Genomic DNA, 19,948 nt, shown 5'->3' with positions numbered 1-19,948 from the left:
GGTCCCTGTGTGTACAGAAAAGATCTCGCGAGTGTGTCAAGATTAGGCAGTCGTCGAGATAGTTCAGTACCCGCACATCTCTTTCCCTGAGGGGAAGGAGGGCGCCTTCCACGATCTTCGTGAAGACACAGGGACAGACCGAAGGGGAGGGCCCTGTACTGATATGCCCGCCCCTAGAAAGCGGGGCTTCCTGGGCTCGACCCCCCCGAGGGAGGGAGCTCTGAGGAATCGTCGGGGTCGGATGCTAATAGGTCGCCCTCCGATGCTGCAATCGACATCTCATCTTCGTCACACACTCCCGAGTACGTGGCCGAGGAACAAGACGGGGTTGGACCATCTCCTGGGGGACGGTCAGACGAGCGAAATGGGGCGCGAACGGTCCGTGAGCCTGCGGCTGACGGGTTAACGCTCACAGTGATCCCCATATCACCCCCGGTGCTAACCGTAGCGGATGGTCTAGGACGGATGGACGGGCCCGTAGCCCGTGCGGTCTCGGAATGGGTAGCAGACGAGGTGGCGGCTGTGTCCATGAAGAACACAGCTACCTGTGACCACAACGTCTGGATCGCCATCCGCCCGCAGTGCGGGCAGGATGTATCCACAAAGGCTGCCTCAGCGTGCCGGAGACCCAAACACCTGAGGCAGACAACGTGTCCGTCCCCTTCCTCGATGAGCACGTTGCACCCACAAGAACAGTGGGCCATGCCACGCTGGAGAAATTTGCTCTTTTAGAATAGGAAATCTGCTCGAACACTTCCAGAACTGCCGAGACGCCCAGGGGAGAGTAGCTGCAGGAAGGGCTGTCCGCTGCACCACGTCGTAGATTCCAGCAGGAAGTTAGATCGTGAAGATCGGAAGTAGATCAACGAAGATCGTAGGAAGAACATCAGATGCACAGGCTCTGAAGACAAAAAGGTGAATGAATGCAGCACGCCGTCTTCCTTTTATACCCGGATATCCGGGGCGGAGTCCGGCATGCAAATTTTATTTGCCAATTTTCATTGGCCTTTTCTAAATAATCAGAAGATGATAGGTTCTCAAGTCAAACCCCATCTGTCGGCTCGACACAACGTCGAGAGACCAACAGAAAGGGAACTCATTATTAATTAGCCATTTTAATTTAAATCAGCTATTACACCAATTTAGGGCATTATTAATCTGTCTTGTTCTATCATAGTGATGAAAAATTCCTTGCGATCAATGGTGAGTCAGGTTGTCTATGTGCTTTAGATAAGGCTTACTAATTGTTCAGTGTTATAAAGAATCGTTGCATTTAATACAGCATAATTGTATTGTTTAGGGGCAACAGACTCCCTGGTTTCCCGAGGACATCCCCTATTTTTGGTTGCCTGTGTTGAGGCTGGGGCTGGGGAACATTCGTGGAAATGTTCCCTTAGCTATTACCAACACAATGTCACAGGGATATTTAAGGATGTGTCTAATTCGTATGAATTCATATGATCTTATTAGTTGTGTTAATATGATTTGCTTTCACACCAGTGATGTTAGGTTTAGGGGTGGGGTTAGGGGAGGGGCTTCAGTATTGTGCGAATTCAAACAAATTAGACACCTTGTGAAATACGTACAAATTTCTGTGAGATCAGGTTGCTTTATGATTTCTGATTTGTCTCGCCGGTTTCCGGTTATATGTGTACAATGAATGTTCTAAAGATTTTAAAGTCCAGACATTTCTTATTATTTAAATAAATAAATAAATATTTCAACTCAAAAATAAGTTGAAATTGTTTTACAATTGTCTTAAATTAGAACCACTGACCAAAATGTAAAGTGGTAAATTGACTAAACAATGACGAGTAGAGCTAATTTGACTGAACTTAAAAAATGTAAGGCGGCAATAATCTCAATTGCATTACAACCACAAAACATCCACATAGCTCATGTTAAATACGATGGGTGACTTAAAACAATATTTCTGTCACGGTTCTGATAAAAAAAAATGCCCAATGAAGGAGTAGAATAATCCAAGATAGAGTTCTTTAATATAAATCCAAAGTGAAAACTCAAACACAAAACCAAGACATCCAAACAATAGCAGACAAGGAAAGGACTAAAACGGAGGTTTTAAATAGACAGAACATTAACAGAGTGAGAGCAGGTGAGAACCAATCAGGAACTACGGAAACAAATGAGTGGCGGGAAAGTAAGAACAAAGGAAACTTGGCCAATTTAAAAAAAGGAACTAAGAACTAAACCGAAGTGTGACAATTTCTGTTTTCACATTTTTTATTTGATTTAGATTTTCTTATTTGATTAGATATGAAAAATTTCTGTTTTGAGAGAGAATTACTTATTTTATGACTGCAATCATTGTAGTTTACACACTAAGGAGCGCATGTAGCCTGTGCTGGTTGAGTTTAGTTGATGTCAAAGGCAAAGTCACTGAGTGCAAACCTTGTAAAAAATACTGAACGAATGTTAACAAAGACTATGAAACACAATGAAGCAACGTTCATTTTAGTAGCTGCAGAAAGGGATGGAAATTTGGCCTTGTAGATGGAGGTATTGTTCGAGGTGTAATAGAGAACATCCAGGTGGTGTAATCGCTGTTGAACAGACAGTGCTCTGCCGTACTCTTCCAACACAATAGAGCACTGTGGGCTACCCATCATTCCTCTTCCACTTTCCTGAAGGTGATGGGAAATTGTGCTCCAGCTTCCAGGAACATGGATTTTCAAAGAGCTTAGAGGTCAATCTAAATTGGTTGAGTGAATAAAAACACTAGTTTTTGAAAATGGCAGTATGTTTAATTATTATGATTTAGTCTAAAGAGAGGGTGAGGGGCTGTTTAATTGTCATTGAAAATTCAAAATATAATGACTTCATAGTTTGCAGCATGACCTTGACACAATTTGAACGGGTTTTGTGAGAGTCTTCAAAATAGCACAGGATGTTACTGTGAAAACTGAAATTACAGACCAATCGTAAACCAGATCATGTAGAGTTAAGTAGTGTGTAACCCAATGCAGTGGCGGAAGAATAAAGAAAGATAAATGTAGGCCGTTACGTTGAGACAGAGAAAGCAGTCATTCATTTGACCTTATCAGACAATTGTAAACAAACTGCATTGTGGGAAATAAGAATGAGATCAATGGATCAGCAGGAGTCATCCATCGCCGTCGTTGAAAGCCAGTGGCCTGTTTAGGTATTTGATAAAAAGCCCATTAAAGCATGTTTAATTAAATGATAAGCACAAATGAAATCACAGTTTGGGAAGATTCACTTCTTGCTGCAGCCCGAGTAACAACCTCACGGCTGCTATGGGCCCGTATCACAAAGTATCACACACAAACACTAATGTGTCAGTATATAACCAATGCATGACTTATATTAATACTTCAATAAAATGTGCAAAAGTATTATGTTATTAAAGTTGTGTGTGTGTGTGTGTGTGCGTTTGTGCGTGCGTGCGCGCGCGTGCTGTGTGTGTCTATGTGTGTTAGTACGTGTGCATATTGTGTGTGTGGAGTGTTTTGTATGTGGGTATGTCTGTCTTCTGTGTTTTCACCTTTTTCTTGTTTTTACAGGTACAACTTTAATTGTTTTGCTTATAGTCAATATGTCTCATGTACAGCTGCTTTGTAACAATGAAAATTGCAAAAAGCGCTATATAAATAAAGTTGAGTTGAGTTAAAGTGTGTCCACTGAAGCAGGATTACTTTATCTCTGTATAGGACCATCTGATATATTACAAGTGTGAAAAATGTTTATACTGAAAAGCAAACCCACCATGACGATAAGCAATAATTGGTGTAATTTACTTTTCTGTTGTCGATAATAAACCACTTATAAGTGCTAGTAAAATAAATTCTTGCCTGGAGGTTGAAACAATTGAATCGTTATTTATATATTCACTATAGGAAGTTTGGTTCCAAAATGAGGTAACTTGAATATTTTCAAAATTCATGTTTTTCATTATATCATCATGTTTTTATTGTGTTAGATAGCTGTATTTTTTTTGTTATTGTGGCTTAAATCAAAACAAACCAACTGCAGTTTGATTGATATTAATTTGAATGCACAATAAAAAAAAACATGATTTTTGAAAAATGATCTAATTTTGGAACCAAACTCGTCATATATAAGTTTAGATTTTGGAAGATCTGGATGACATGTTATATGCCATATTAAACTTGAATCTTTATTGCACACTTCATTCTTCATTCAAAGATTCCACTTTTCCATTTTGTTAATTCCATTAACAATTTTTTAATGTGACTAAATTAGTGAACTTAAAGTACAAATCAAAACTATTTCACACCATTAATTAATTTGTGAATAAATGTTAATTGAAATGTTCATTTCATGCATTTACTAATACATTTAGTGAAATGTATAAATCTGTTAACATAATTCACTTTTAATGCACTTAGAAGCAACATGAGCGAACAATAAACACTAGGTTTGTTTGTATTTTAAGCTAACATTACCTTTTAAAGCAGTTAAGCATTATAAGCATAACAACACATTAGCTAACATGAACCAGCAATAGGCAAAAAGGAGATTTTTGTCAAATGCACCTGGTATTAGGCATTTGGGCGAGACAAAAGTTATTCGAAAATGATAATCAATAATGACAAAGAGAAAAAAGCAACATCAAAATGTTTTATTTTTTCATGTTACATCTTTATTTAGAAAATAAAACACAACAAATAAATACAAAGATAAAAAGCAATTTCTTGTTGAGTGCCTCACTTTATTCCCACAGTAGCTTTTTTTCTATTTCATTCATATATGTGTGTGTTTTTTAACTGTACACATTGACAGCGGGCACCTGGCATTAGAAACCCAAAGCAGACCGGGTCACAATGGATTGCAATGAAACGTGAAACAGGCATGCATATCCATGAGTGATCCTCCTCTCAAACACACACGCATACAAAAATGAGTTGGCACATAAAGACAACATCTAGAAACATTTTTGTAAAATATATATTAAATATACACACAAAACAAGAAATAAACCCTAAAGCCATCTTTGTATTTTTTCTTGTCACATGCTTGTCAAAATACTAACACCCTCAAGTTTATACATCTTGATTTAAAGGTGCGCGGTGTCATTTTTGTGCCGACTTGAACAAAAACAAGTGCAAAACTGGTTGGTTTGAAAACTATTTTTAATTGGTCAGAAAAACAGATAACGCCTTTGGAAACGTCATTGGTTGCTATGTTGAGCCACAATGTTCTTCCCTAACTCAACAATAGTTGTCTCTTCATATAAAGGTTGGGCTAGGAAGAAAATGGTTACTAAAAACAGGGGAGCGCAATGCTGAAATAAAAACGACACACCACCTTTAAGTCATTCAATGTACAGAAATGCTCCATCAAGAATCACCTCCTCACATTTAAGTAATCCTTTCAGTTAAAAGCAGTAGATTGCACCGTGTACAACAATACACATAATGTACGTACACAATATCACCCATTTTGTCGCTGTTGCACGGTTTTGTGGATTGCAGCGTGTTTTCCTTCTGCTTGGTATAGAAGTCGGGCCAGTAACACGGTCAAAGATGTACATACTAATCTCAAAGTCGGTAAAATCGCATCAATGCCATAAAGGGGTTGGCAGGAATATCTGGCAAAAGGAGCCGCAGAGGAGAAACATGGAAAACAAAAGTGCACAGAAGACAATACAGGTCGAAGGTTAAAGAAATGCTTCTAGTCTGGCATTCCCACTCTTGACATAGATGTGCATTCTCATAAGAGGACAGAAAGGCTCATTCATCGGGTCCGAATCGAGCGCAAAGAAATATATCGGAGGCAAGATGGAGAAGTTGGAACAAATCGTGCTCATGAGCTCTGGTGTTATCTGACCTCCAAACACTCCAGGTACTCCAGAGCCAGTTCATAGCAGAAACGGTACTGCTCCTGTAAACAAATCAAATGACACGTCAGATGCTTCTGCGACATCTGCAAGCGATACAAGCGCTTCAAATAAATCCAACACTAACCATAGACTCCACCATGTTGGGCTTGGAGTTCCGGAGAGTCTTCACCGAGTAGAACACGTCCACCATGTTGTGATGATGCACCATCTCCATTACCATGGTGCAAGCGCAGAAAGTGCCACTACGTCCGCCACCGTTTCTTCAAGAAAACGAGATTTATTAGCATCTTAGATAAAAAAGGGACTACTTGTGACACATTTAGGAGAGGGATCTCTGCAATACACTTTTAAAGCTGGAGGATTATTGTATTGGAGATGTCTTGAGGGGACGCCTATAAAAGAGGAATATTTGTGTCACTAAGGGCCGCGTGCAATACTTTTTGAGAAAGAAGTAATGGAAAGCACCGGCGCTCGGGGGGAAGTCATGCAATAAAAATGTCACATCCTACTGAGCGAAGATCATTTCCCTGGGGCTGCTGATAGAAGAAGGGCACCCTGGCGCATCGCATTAAATGCATCTGCAAGACGCTCTCATTAATACAGGCTCGACGTATTAAACTACACACTCGAGCAGGTGCCAGCTTTGTGTCCTAGGGGACAGAAGTCAAATACTGAGGACAATGAAGACATTAAAAAGCAGCCAGAGATGTAAAGCTTAAAGCAGGTTTTCACTGCTGAGTGTCTTCTGAAGCTGGGGTGACCTGGATCTTAAAATCAACTCAACGATGTGTAACTTCAATTAGCATTCTGGAAACGGAGCTGTTTGAAACTTACAGGCAGTGCACTACAGTGCGACCGTCGCCGCATTCCCTCTGCCACTTCTGCACTTGTGCCAGCAGGTTCAGGAAAGCCTTCTTGGAGTCTGGAATTTCACGATAAGCCGACCAGCGCAGGAACTGAAAGTGTCGCACGACCAGATGACCTTCTTGCAACTGTGTGATAAAGACAGAGGGAAGAAAGAAAAAGATTAAACCGATGCAAAAAAGCTAAACAGCAGCAGGTCTTGGTTTAGATTTGCTGTCCGCTGACCTGTATCTTTTTTTTTATTTCTGCCCAGATTTTCATTTTTGGAATACTCCACTCAAAAACGAAAATTCTGTCATGAATTACTCCCTCTCTAGTTCCAAATCTCTATAAATGTATTTGTCTGGTCGAACACAAATGAAAGATGTTTGGAGAGATGTTTCTGGGACATCATTGACTACCATAGCAGGACAAATTACAATGGTAGTCAAAGGTTCCCTAGAACTTTTCGTTTTCTTCAATTCTTCAAAATATCTCATTTTGTGTTCAACAGAACGCAAAAACAACAACATGCAATTAGTTTTCCTACTAGGGTAGTCGATGTTGTCTCAGAAATGTTGGTTGCTAACATTCTTCCAAATACACTGCAAAAAGTCACCACCTGGGCAACGCTATGATCTGGGGTTGCTGCAGTTGGTCAGGTCTAGGTTCAGCAACGTCGTGTGCCCGAAGACTGAGGTCAGCTGACTACCTGAATATACTGAATGACCAGGTTATTCCATCAATGGGTTTTTTCTTCCCTGATGGCACGGGCATATTCCAAGATGACAATGCCAGGATTCATCGGGCTCAAATTGTGAAAGAGTGGTGACGTTCACATGGTTTTTACATTCAAAAACATCAAAATCAATAAGTAACAGGCTATTTTCTACCCTGGTTTTGAGGCCGGCTCTACAAACGCTCAGTTTGAATGGGCGTTCTGCCATTGAAGACTTGAAGTAAACGCCCACTGCTATGATTGGATAGCAGTTTGCGTAGTAAACTTAGTTGGAGCCTTCTGTGAATTTGGTTAGACACGTAACGTTAGGTTACACATTATCACCATTTGCTTGGGATTAGCATTATCTGGGGACCTCGTGTGATTTTTAAATGACCTCCCCACATCAGTATTTCATGTGACGCATTCGCACGGGATGATTTTACTCAAATTTACTGACTTTTTTCCCGGATGTGATGGCAAGGCTTTGCGTATAGTTTGTATATGGTTACACATTCTCCCTATTCGCACAGGATAAGTATTATCTGGGGACCTCGTGTGATTTATAAATTACCTCCCCGCATCTGTATTTCAGGGCATATCAAGCGATCTCTAACAAAGCAATAGTGACGCATAGTACAAAAATGTTGTACTCACATAAGATTGAATTAGCACTGCTTTTTAATTTTAGTCTCTCCGCAAATCCATCGTTGACCTCTGCCTTGTTCACACGTGAGCTGGAAGGTACTTAAAAATAAACTATATTTTACTCATGTCCAGCAGTAACTGTATGATGTTGAGATTCCTCTTTTTACATTGAGGACTGTGACGAGGGAGGCATGGCGAGAGCCGTGGGAGGAGGAAGCGAGGCGACTGATAATGAGTGTCAGCTGGACGTCATACCGGCCTCTTATCTCTCACTGAGGAGATCAGACACATAAAAGGACGAACGACAGGAGGATACGGCGAGAGAGGACCGGGCCCGGACATACGTTAAATTTTGTTTATGTTTGTGTGCTTTTTACTGCTGGATTTTTGTTTGTTTATTTTTGATTAAAGTATTTGAATGTTCGCCGGTTCCCGCCTCCTTCCTTCTCTTTTATTGAGCTTATTACAAGGACAATCAAGAGACTCATACACAACTATTACAATAGATAGAAACATCCAGTGCTGCCCACAAAGTCAACACGATTCATTTAAAGTCAGGTGGGTGTAAACCTCTGAAAAAGGACGTGTATGAGTCTCTTGATTGTCAATAAACCTTAATTTTCAAAAATCCTCTTATTTTTCCAAAAGTTTCAGCTTTTTCCAGATTCTGCAAGGGTTGTGTAAACTTTTGAGCAGCACTGTACATATACAGTGTATATACATATCTATTTTTTCTATTTAATTTTGTAACATTTAAATATACAATATATATTTATTATTAATATATTTCAACCTATGTAACTTCTGTATGAGCATATGTGCATCACCCGAAGTTAACTTCCAGTCTGTTAAGTTACAATATAACAACTTATTTTACATGTAATTTACAATAATATTTAATTGTATATTAATTGTATTAAATGAAATCAAAACTGCTCAACAGTTGGAGATTCTTTGCAGAGGTCTACCGGAGGTTAAGTTTGGGCAAGTTGTTGTCGCTGAAACTGTCTCAAATCAGCAGCACGATTGTAAGTTGTAACAAATGGTACAAGCATGTTTGTCTTGGGGTTGCATTAACTAAGGGTGCCATGATTAAGGACTGATTTCAGTGTATGCCTTATAGTCTTGTACCTTCTTGGGGAAGTGAGAGTCATCATTCCAGCATGAGCGAGTCTCTCTGGGGTCCAGTGAAGAGGCGGTATGGGACGTTTTCTGACAATGACACGGAGAGTTTACTAGGCTTGCAGAGTCTGGATGAGACAGAGGGGATGCAGAGGCTGACAGGGGCTAGCTAAACTGACACGGGCGCGAATGGGAATGTGGCTAAAGGTTGACAGGCCGGCTGACAGAAGTGCTAAAGGGGGCTAGCAAAGATAGGTGCTACATTTGGGACAAGATTTCAAGACGGAACGTCTACAATGAAGCCATCATGGAGAACTGAGGTCAGCTAAAGGTGTGAGAAAGTGCCTCTTTGTTCAGACAAGTCAAGATCAAAAGTGCCGACAGCGCGCACACACACACACAATATGAGAAACTTTATCACTCACAAATCCGCACAGGGATAAACAAGACTCATTTCTACAATAAAGTGCCTGTGCTAATTTGTTAAATGGATATGACTTAAATATCCCTTGTAATAAATTAATTTCTATTTTGCTAAATAAAGTCTGTAAAAACGTTATTTCCTCTCGAGTTAATTAACCTTTGTGGAGTGACCCTGAACGAACACAAATTCAACTATTTTCTTAAAAAAGATGTAAGCTAGAAGACAGGTCATACATCTGATAAAGTCTGACTTCAATGAGGTGCTGAAATAGATGTCAACACTGGGTGGGAACTGTATATTGGGGGTCCAAGCCTGAAAGCAGTAGTGGAAATGTCTCTGTTTTGCATTTTTCAAACATTTCAAGCATGATATGATCATGAATAACCTAATGAAGTGAAACCAAAGTCCGATTACGGAAGTCGTGTCACTCGGCGGCCATGTTTGTAACGCCTCTGGGCAGCTATTTACGTCATAGCAAGTCCACAGTCCTATCTACTTGAATGGGGGAGGGCAGATATTTCTAAAATCCCTGGCAAAAGTCACAATTAATCAGCATATTTCCATTCAATAATGAAACATGACATGAATTGTATCATAACTTTGGTTTGCTAAGCTTAAATTATGCTAAAAATCACCTTTTTCTAGGTCGCCTCATCTACTGCACCTGCGCACAGGCTGGCAAGCATCTCACGAGAGCCCCGCCCCAGAGAATCCTCAGTATTTACTGATTGACGATATTTTCGTTTTACGAGGCGGGACTTCCTTCACTAGAGCGGCCATATTGAGCGTTGCATTCTTTGCCATTCATTGTAACGGCAGTGGTGCATCTTGTTAATATTAATATCTTTAATGAAACTTGATTACATAAATTAAAGAAATTTAATCAATTCGAAGTATTCATTGTGTAAGTTTTCATTACCATTCACGTGTGCCATGAAATGGCAAATTATTGATAAAATTTAAGATATCAATCAAATCAATCTGATTTTGAAATTACTCTTGATTTTCATTGCAATATCTCATTAACTGTATTTTCAGATTCTTCACCACACAAACTTACCCGTGTGATATTGTTCACCCTGAACAGACGAGTAACTACATTCTCATCGGTGGATCTGGAGAGCAGTTCTACAGTCATGGGTCCATACTGCTGCATACCTGTTTCAGGCCAGTACTGAAGACAAGGCTGTAAGAAAGAAAGAAGAAAACATGAACTGTGAGTTGCCTTATTTACATTTACATTTAGTCATTTAGCAGACGCTTTTGTCCGACTTACAAATGAGGGAAACAATGGAAGCAATTGGAACAACATAAGGACAACAAAAAGCATAAGTGCAATAAAACTGGTCTCACAAAGCCTACCACAGTATACAAAGCTAAGTTAGGGTAGTAGAAAAGTAGAAAAGAGATAGAAGTCAGAACTGATCGGTCAGGTGCTGACGGAAGAGATGTGTTTTCAGCCGATTCTTAAATGCGTTATAAACAAATTAATCAGACGATATCTGTGGTTTCAAAGTTTAGGGAAAGTAAATGACACATTTGCGATAGTAAATCTGATGTGATGGTCTGTGCTGAAAGCCAAGTTGACTGCGTGTCTTGAAGAAGCATCTCAGACGTTTAAATCCCGGCTTGTGGGCTTTTCCCCTTTCTCTCCCCCCATATGATTTCCTACATTTGGGTTGTTTTTCTGAAAGCAATAAGCCCCTCGAAGCAGTGGGTTACAGTGCATTATATAACAGCTAAGGGTGTTGTGGCACGACGCGAAGCGGAGTCCTTAAAACCCTCTTAGCTGTTATAAAATGCACTGTAACCCACTGCTTTGCAGGGCTTATTGCTTTTATAAAACGGTTATTCCATATGCGTAGCAAGGTTTCATAAAACAAAGTAAATAAAATTATGTTTTGGCTAGTAATGCGGTCAGCCGTTATAAATCGGGGTATTTTATAACAGCTTAGAACTCTGCTCATCCATTCGGAATCTAGGACCAGAACCGACTGTTTTATAATTAGATTTTCGGACTCTTTACTGACTGATTTCATTGGACTGTATGGAAAAGAGCAGAGTGAATTTTTCCGCAAGGTCATACAGGTTTAGAAAAACATGAAGTGATTGCACAATGTAAAAAATGTAAGCAGATGATCGAAGATGACACAAATGAGGATGAAGTTGAGGAAGCACCGGTGACAGGCCAGTCAGCTCTGTAAATCCAATCACAACCCATCAGGTTAAACAATCCCTGCTCATTGCTTCATATTAGCCACATTTTCTATTCCAACCTTCCTTCCAGCATCCCAAAAGACAACCATTTACTCAATGTGTCAATTCATTTTCTCTCATGCCAGTTTTCAGACGGATCTCATTCAGCACTGCTTTCTTAAACACCGTGAAACTCTGTATTTCTATGCTGAGATAAAGAGCACGAGATAGAATTTGATAAAGGCTCGTCACGGTGTATTAACATAAGTGACACGCTGCGTAAAAAGATAAACATTCATTCAAATACACTCCGACAGCTCAGAAACGGCTCGCTGCAGCAGAAGGAGAACACTGAGAGATGTTTCTAGAAAGTTAGCTGACTAACTGACTGTGATAATGGCTGGAAATACATTTTAGTTTAGTTTAGTTTAGTTTTTTTATTGGTAAATGCTGAAATTAACATGAACTAACATTAATAAATGCTGTATTAGTATTGGTTATTGTTAGTTAGCACAAATAGCACAAATCACACTGAATCTGGACCTCAATTATTTATTTAAAGACAATTAACTTAACTTAACTAACCTTTTATTTTATTTCATTTTTCATTTTTGTATTATCTTATATCTATCTTAACTTAACTTAACTTAACTTAACTTAGTTTTTTAATTGGCAGATGCTGAAATTAACATGAACTAACATTAATAAATGCTGTATTAGTATTGGTTATTGTTAGTTTATTTTAGCTAATGCATTAACCTCATTGTAAATTGTTACCGATATAGCCTTGTTGTGGATCATAAAATATGGTAATAAAACAGAAAAAATAACTTTGCTCATGTATTGTGTGACTTTTTTTGCCAAAACATGCCATTTTTAAGCTTCAGTTTACACTCAAAATACAACTACAGTATACAACAAGCCTACAAAAGATTGCTCATTTATAGTCAGTGTGAATATTGGGGTCTTACCCAGGCCGAGTTAGACTGGTTGAGTTGGTTGAGCATGATGATGGAGGTACAGCCGTAGTCAAACACAAGTCTCCAGAAGTCTGTGGTGGTGGTGGGCAGAGGGTGGGGGGTCACCACAAACGCAGCCGGCTGCAGAAAACTGTCCATCAGAGCCGCGTTGATGTAGTTACTGCCGTCTACCTCGGTGGAGACCAGAAAGGCGAGCGCGCGGTCGGGCGGCAGCACGTCCATACTGCGGTTCTTCTCACGGTTACGCGGCAGCAGAGACACGCTGCACTCCTCCACGTCCAGGTGAGGGGTGACCGAGTTTAGAGTCTGAAAACATCAGAGACACACAGACTGATCACAGGTGTCTGAATAGAGACATGAAGATGACACAATACAAGTAATAGACAGATAAAATGACATTTGCGAGTCGGAAATCGTACAAATGTCTCAATTATAGTCTCAGAAACGATGTCAACAAAGTGTTCAGATTTGTCAAGTCTGCAATCAAAAGTCAATATTATTGAAGATCTCAATATGAACTCAAACATTTCTCATCAAATTACTCAAATCCAGATTATTTGACCTCTATAATCTACTTTCATTTTACACCTCCAGACTCTTGATGCGTTTCAACAGTTACACTCTCATTTGTTTTATGTTTTTATTTCTCCGATTAAATTATTGGAGAAACGTTTGAGACTACTGTACATTGATATGAAACACAAATGGGAACTCCAACAAATCTCCTCAGGGTGGATGCAGAGAAAAGCCCATTTTGCTGTATAGCAGCTTAATGGCTGCAAACAAATGGAGTCTGGTCTCATACAAACAGTTGTGTTGTGTGTCTTGGGCAGAATAAACTCAAGAATTAACTTGATGCTTTTCATTCCTGATGGGCTCTTACAGCACAAATGGGACATTATAATTATGATGATGAAGATTAGATTCGGATCTGTTATCAGGTGGACATGAGCAGGTTTTCACTCGGGGTTCATTAGGTATGAAGCCATTAATAGTTGATTGTTAAAACACACGTGCAGAACTGAGAGGTGAGAGAACGCCTCATCAAATTCACACCAAACGAACAAAAATAGACGGCACAGCTGGTTGACTTCATCTCCGTCTTGGACTGCGAGTTAGTATGCGGCGCTCATAACCTGCCGGAAATATTGGAGGGGTACGCGGCATGACTGCAGAGCATTTGTTATTTAGATCACAGATTTAGTGACTGTTCAGAAGACTGCAGTTGCTGACTCTGACGTCTTTTCTCACTTTTCAAAGGAAGAAAGTAAGGAACGCCTTGCAGTAAACTTAAGGGTTTGAATTAAATGGTTTTCTTGGTATCCACTAAAATGTGTGCATAATGACGCATGGAGGAGAATAAAGCAGCAGCGTTGTTCAAGATCCCATGAGATTTGTCTTGGAAAATCACAAAATAACATTAAAAGCAACAAACTATAAGAACATGTGCACAGTTAAAGTTGCTTTAAAGGTGCTGTGTGCAATTCGTTGGAGGATCTATTGAGAGAAATGCAATATAATAAACATGTCTTCAGAGGTGTACTGTAGAAAGATCTTACATAATGAAGCGTTATGTTGTTGTAACCTTAGAATGAGCTCTTTCTATCTATATACACCGCGGGTCTCCTTACATGGAATTCGTCATGTTGTTTCTACAGTAGCCCTAAACAGACAAACTGCTCTACAGAACGTGTTTCGTAAATACGTTATCTCCTTCAGGAAAAATAAGAAAACATGATGACATCTTAGTTCTTTGTTAGCCACCGTAGTGCTTCGAAAGGGAGGGGGGGTGTGGAGCGAGCCATTGATTCCAATTCTCAACTTCACCACTAGATGCTGCTAAATATCTTACACTTGTGTGAATATTGCTTGGTACAATTAATACTGAAAAACAGTGATGTAGCGTTTCGGTACTTTAACTTTGTTTCTGAGAGATAAAGCTGCTGTCGCTCATTGGAAAAAAGTAAACCTATTTTGGTTAAAAGGAGAACTGGAGCTTAAGCCGAGACATTTCTCAAAATATCTTCTTTTGTGTTCCACAGAAAAAAAAGAAAGTCACACAGGTTATTAAACATGAGGCTAAATCGAAGATGACAGAGTGGTGACAGAATTTTGATTATTGGGTAATCTCTCCCACCACTTGTAGCCATTGTGGATGATGAACTGTAGATAAGATAAGATAACTCACCTGAAACTCTTCTCTGAGCTGAGACGTGTTGGTCTGAGAGTCCACACTCACCATGTCCTTATACGTGAGAGCGAACTCACTGATGGGGATTGAAGTCTCTCCGCACAGACACGCTTCCAGTATGGCATCATGTATGAACACATACTGCTCCTGAAAACCACAAGAGCCAACGGGTCACATCAGATCAAGCTTGAAAATCAAGTCATGCTTAAGACCATGTCAAAAAATGTTGAATGCAGCATTGAAAGACGTTTATCATTCCCACATTACGATAGACAACACTTTTGAACCAAGTACAGTATACAAAAATAAAATATAACTAATAGATACTACGCTACTGTATTATTGACACATGCAGGATAAACATCTCACAATTCCACCAGCCATTAGCTTTGAAAATAGCAACATGTTCACTTTCAAATGATCATCAGAATGTTCTTAACACAACATTGCTTCTCTCTTCATTTGATCAAAATCATGAGATTATATAATCCATTAAATGGTTTCCATTAAAATAACATTATGAACCATTATCTTTTCCATTAAAACCATTAGAAAATTCCTTTTTGAAGTGTGTTTTGGGCATTATTCCAGTAAAATGAAACATGCCACCAATAGATTCCATCACACACCAGTAGAACCATTATAGTTTCCATTAAAACCAATACAAATCCTTTTAAAACCATTAAAACCATCATAACTTCTTTAATGGTTTCTATTAACGGGCAGTCGTGGCCTAATGGTTAGAGAGTCGGACTCGTGACCAGAAGGTTGCCGGCGGGTAACGACTGAGGTGCCCTTGAGCAAGGCACCTTACCCCTACTTGCTCCCCGGGCGCTGCAGTGATAGCTGCCCACTGCTCCGGGTGTACGTGTGTTCACCACTTGCTGTGCGTGTGTTCACTACTCTCTGGATGGGTTAAAAGCAGAGGTCACATTTTGGGTATGGGTCACCATATCTGACTAATAGGTCACTTTCACTATTTCACTATTCCCTGCTGAAAAAATCAATAGAAACCATTAAAGAAGTTATAATGGTTTTATTGGTTTTAAAGGGATTTGTATTGGTTTAAATGGAAACTGTAATGGTTCTACTGGTATGTGATGGATTCTATTGGTGGGATGTTAAATCCTACTGGAATAATGCCCAAAACACACTACAAAAAGGCATTTTGTAATGGTTTTAATGGAAAAAGCTAATGGTTCATAATGGTATTTTATTGTAAACCATTAGAATTTCTGTAATGGTTTCTGTTGGGGTTCTATTGTTTTTATCAGCAGGGATACCAGTAGGCACCATTACAGTTTCCATTAAAACCAGAACAAATCCCTTTAAAGAAGTGGTAATGGTTATAATGGTTTTAAAGGGATTTGTTCTGGTTTTAATGGAAACTGTAATGGTGTCTACTGGTATCCCTGCTGAAAAAAACCCAATAGAAACTATTAAAGAAATTGTAATGGCGTTAATGGTGAACAAGGTTTTTATTTTGCATAATTTGAAGACATCACATGTTAATCACTTCAATGAGATGTTGTTCTAATGATGTTTTCTTAGAAAAGATGACGCTGATGTGTCTCATTGGCTTTGTTGAGTAAGTCTATTGGACTGACCTTCAGCTTTTTTTTATTTCTTATGAGCATCAACATACAGACACACAAGATATGTCTTGCATTACATTATTCATTTTATAGCAGTCTAGACAGGACACGTTTCATGGCCTTGCGCTAAACGCTCTTTTGATATGAAGTGAACAGTGATTATACATTAATTGATCGTTTCCTCTTTGTTGTCCAGCGCTGGACCCCTGAGAGGTTACTTGAATAGAAACACATTCACAGCCGCTTTGATCCAGCTCTGCGCGCTGACATTATGAGTTATGTAAGTGAAGAAAGTGTTCATTGAAAAGGCGTTTTAAATGTTTCTGAATATCTTTTTACTAAGCAACATCAAGGTGCTTTGTGCTTTGATTCCTGTTTTTTTAATAGAACACATAGATGGTAAAAGCTGGGCACAAAAACAATAATGAGTTAAAATATGAATTATTGAGAATGACGGCCGTTGGTTTAACACATGAATGAATGACAGCTGCATTTGGTCTGGATGAAAACCAACGGCATGATGTTGACTTCTGCAGGCCTTTCTAATATGCCAACTCCAAAAAAAAAACAGGTCTCTTTGTTTCTCTAAATCACTGCTGAACAGCGTGAGCAGCTTTTCATTTTACTTTAGAAACACATTATAACGTGGGCATAAAGTGAATTGAAAAAGTTCTCACCTCAGTCTGGATCATGTTGATCCGTCGTGAGCAGAGCGTCTTCACGCAGTTGTAGATGTCCACCACACCTTCACACTCCGCCATGTCCAACATCACGTCCAGCACTATGTAACAGCCCGTACGGCCTGCACCCATACTACACACACACATGAAGAAGACGAGACATGAAACCTGCCATTTGAAATGGTTTTATATGCAAGGGGTAATGCACAAGGCATTATTGGCTACATCGGAGTCCTGATGTCAATTATCCTTATTATTACACGAGAAAACGTGTTTTATTATGCAAGAAAATATACAAACATATTTGACCACAGACTCTCAAAATTGACCAATTAGTCAATTATTCAGATTAAAAACCAGCGCTTCGCATCGGGTGGTTCTTGGCCTCCACGTCGTGCGTTAAAACCCTTCAACGCACGGCTAGCTGTGGATTATCCCACTTTTATACCACGGGGCTGTTGAATGCTTCATTCTGATTGGCTGACGAACGTTCGACGGGTGTGCATTATTTTTCAGTTAAACGCACACCTATGAAGTAGTTCCAGATTTGTCGACCGAATTACAGTTCCATATCACTGCGCCCAGTTTAACTTAAATGTAGCCTACTGTCCACCAGTGAATACGTATCTAACAACAGACAAAGTGACAGGCAAATTCCATTGTCTGAGAAGAAATACAGTAACTATTAATATTTATGGACAGCATGAACATTTGAACAACAATGGCGAGAGCACTGTACAGGACTGTTCAGACGAAAAACTAAAGCATATATCAAAGGTAACGGCAAACTACATGACACAATCATCGGGTTAAAGATAAAACACGAAGCACAAACATAACAAAAACAACATGTTAAATTCGTCTGTGGAATGGGTAAACGGGACTTAAAAAACACAGCAGGAAGCTTTCTATGCCACTGCGTGCGAGAACCGCAGCTGGCGCAGAAACCTCCGTGTCACTTTTTTTCTCTTAATACTTTTCTTATACGACAGGGGTGTTAAATACGACGAAAACAAATCAAATATAGATATTTGTCTTTTCACTCTCAGTGAAGCAAACGCGTATGCACGTGCACTGTCTGTCTTCCTCTCGCTCTCGGAAAACTGCATATGCAGGCTCAAGCAACGCCTTCAGATGAGATGCGTAAGAAATTAGTTCTACCAGCAAGAGCATTCCGGGACAAATACCATACAAATGTCTTGACATAAAACATCGTAACAACGTCTTGTGGTATCGGAACAACGTCTTGTGGTGTTGTGACCGTGGTATAAGCGGAATAATTGACTCCGGTCCTTTCAATTATCGAAAGTTAATGCACACCCCGAGGTGGTAATGCGGCCATGACGCGAAGCGGAGTGGCCGTTACACCTCGGGTGTGCATTAACTTTCGATAATTGAACGGCCCGTCGTCAATTATTCCTTACATACCATGGTCATTTGCCAAGTTAAAGCTGCTATTGATGTTTACAGTCTAATTTTAGATCAAACAGGTGAAAACGACAGTTATTTTCGTCAGTTAATTTTAAATGTAATCAAGCTGACTGGAGCTACCCGTGCGTTAAAGGGTTTTAATGCACACCTTCCAGCCAATCAGAATTGAGTATTCAAATAGACCATGGTATAAATAAATAAATACATTACAGGTTTTTGTCTTTAACGATCAGGACAGGAGAGAGAAGATAAATGCAAAAAATGGCTAAACCTGGACGTTATTTGGCCAGCACTGGTAATACAGATACATTTTCAAATTCACAAGAGCAGAAGACAAGAGGAAATATAATGTGGGTGGGATTTGCCTTCAGTGACGCATAGGGCCAACAAATAAAGGAGCTTTTCAATACACAAACTTTACAGCAACGTTATGTAAGAGCCATAGTGTACCTTGAAGGACATGTGACATCAAAACAAATGGATCTGTTCAATGTACGGCCAAACTTATGCGAACCATTTAACAATGTCTGAGGTTTTTTTGTCCTGCTGAGCAAGTTGCTTTATATGACAGTCAATCAGTTTGTTTGAACAAGTGCTGTAAGGGGCACAGATGCATCCTTGGACCGGTGAACCACATGTGCGATGTTTCACCCTTTATAATTGACAGCGATTGCACACAAATCATTAAATAGTTGTGTTTCTTCTAAAGGAGAAAACATTCTTTCAAATCTTTCTTAGCTAAGGTCTAAGACACTTACTGCCTTTCAAAGATAGATTTCAAAGAAAGAGACACTAACACTGACAAAGCACTGCTTCAGAGATTCTTCTTATCTAACAGTGTGGACAGTTTTTTCTTGTTAAATAAAAATGTGGCTAAAGAATAGTAGTGTTTTAACTGCACATTATATGTTACATAACTGTTTCTAAAGTGTAAATATTACAATGTCCTTAAAATTACATTTCACTCACAAAAAATATTGCAGAGTGTAATGTTGCTGTGTGTGAATGTAAGCAGTCTGTTGAGTTGTAAAGCCGAAAGTGAACGAATAACAAAGTTATTGGCTTGGGAAAAAAGGTGTCGACTCTGAATCACGCGAACAAGATGGCGGCTAGCTCTTCGCAGGCTTATGTGAACCATAAACAAACTTTAAACGATTTTTACAAGACGTAATATGTATGAACATGAACGTTAATATATACAGAAACTTTTTATGAACAAATGCCTACGTTTCAATAGCTACCATATAACGTTCTCTCGGCGTCTCATAGTGACAT

At 39.4% G+C, this 19,948-nt stretch overlaps 1 protein-coding gene across 1 annotated transcript in view; it reads right to left on the bottom strand.

Moving 5' to 3' along the window:
- Positions 1–4,618: 4,618 nt before the first annotated feature.
- Positions 4,619–19,948, bottom strand: part of ptprua (protein tyrosine phosphatase receptor type Ua) — a 217,789-nt gene continuing 202,459 nt past the window's right edge. Inside the window, 7 exon segments of the mRNA XM_057354219.1 lie at positions 4,619–5,886; positions 5,970–6,105; positions 6,680–6,837; positions 10,661–10,786; positions 12,768–13,082; positions 14,965–15,114; positions 17,240–17,375. Coding sequence (XP_057210202.1) covers positions 5,824–5,886; positions 5,970–6,105; positions 6,680–6,837; positions 10,661–10,786; positions 12,768–13,082; positions 14,965–15,114; positions 17,240–17,375 — 1,084 coding nt within the window. The 3' untranslated portion in view covers positions 4,619–5,823.

The sequence above is a fragment of the Triplophysa rosa genome, linkage group LG16 (genome assembly GCF_024868665.1).
Source record: "Triplophysa rosa linkage group LG16, Trosa_1v2, whole genome shotgun sequence".
Lineage (NCBI taxonomy): Eukaryota > Metazoa > Chordata > Actinopteri > Cypriniformes > Nemacheilidae > Triplophysa > Triplophysa rosa.
This window is presented reverse-complemented; position numbering and strand designations above follow the sequence as displayed.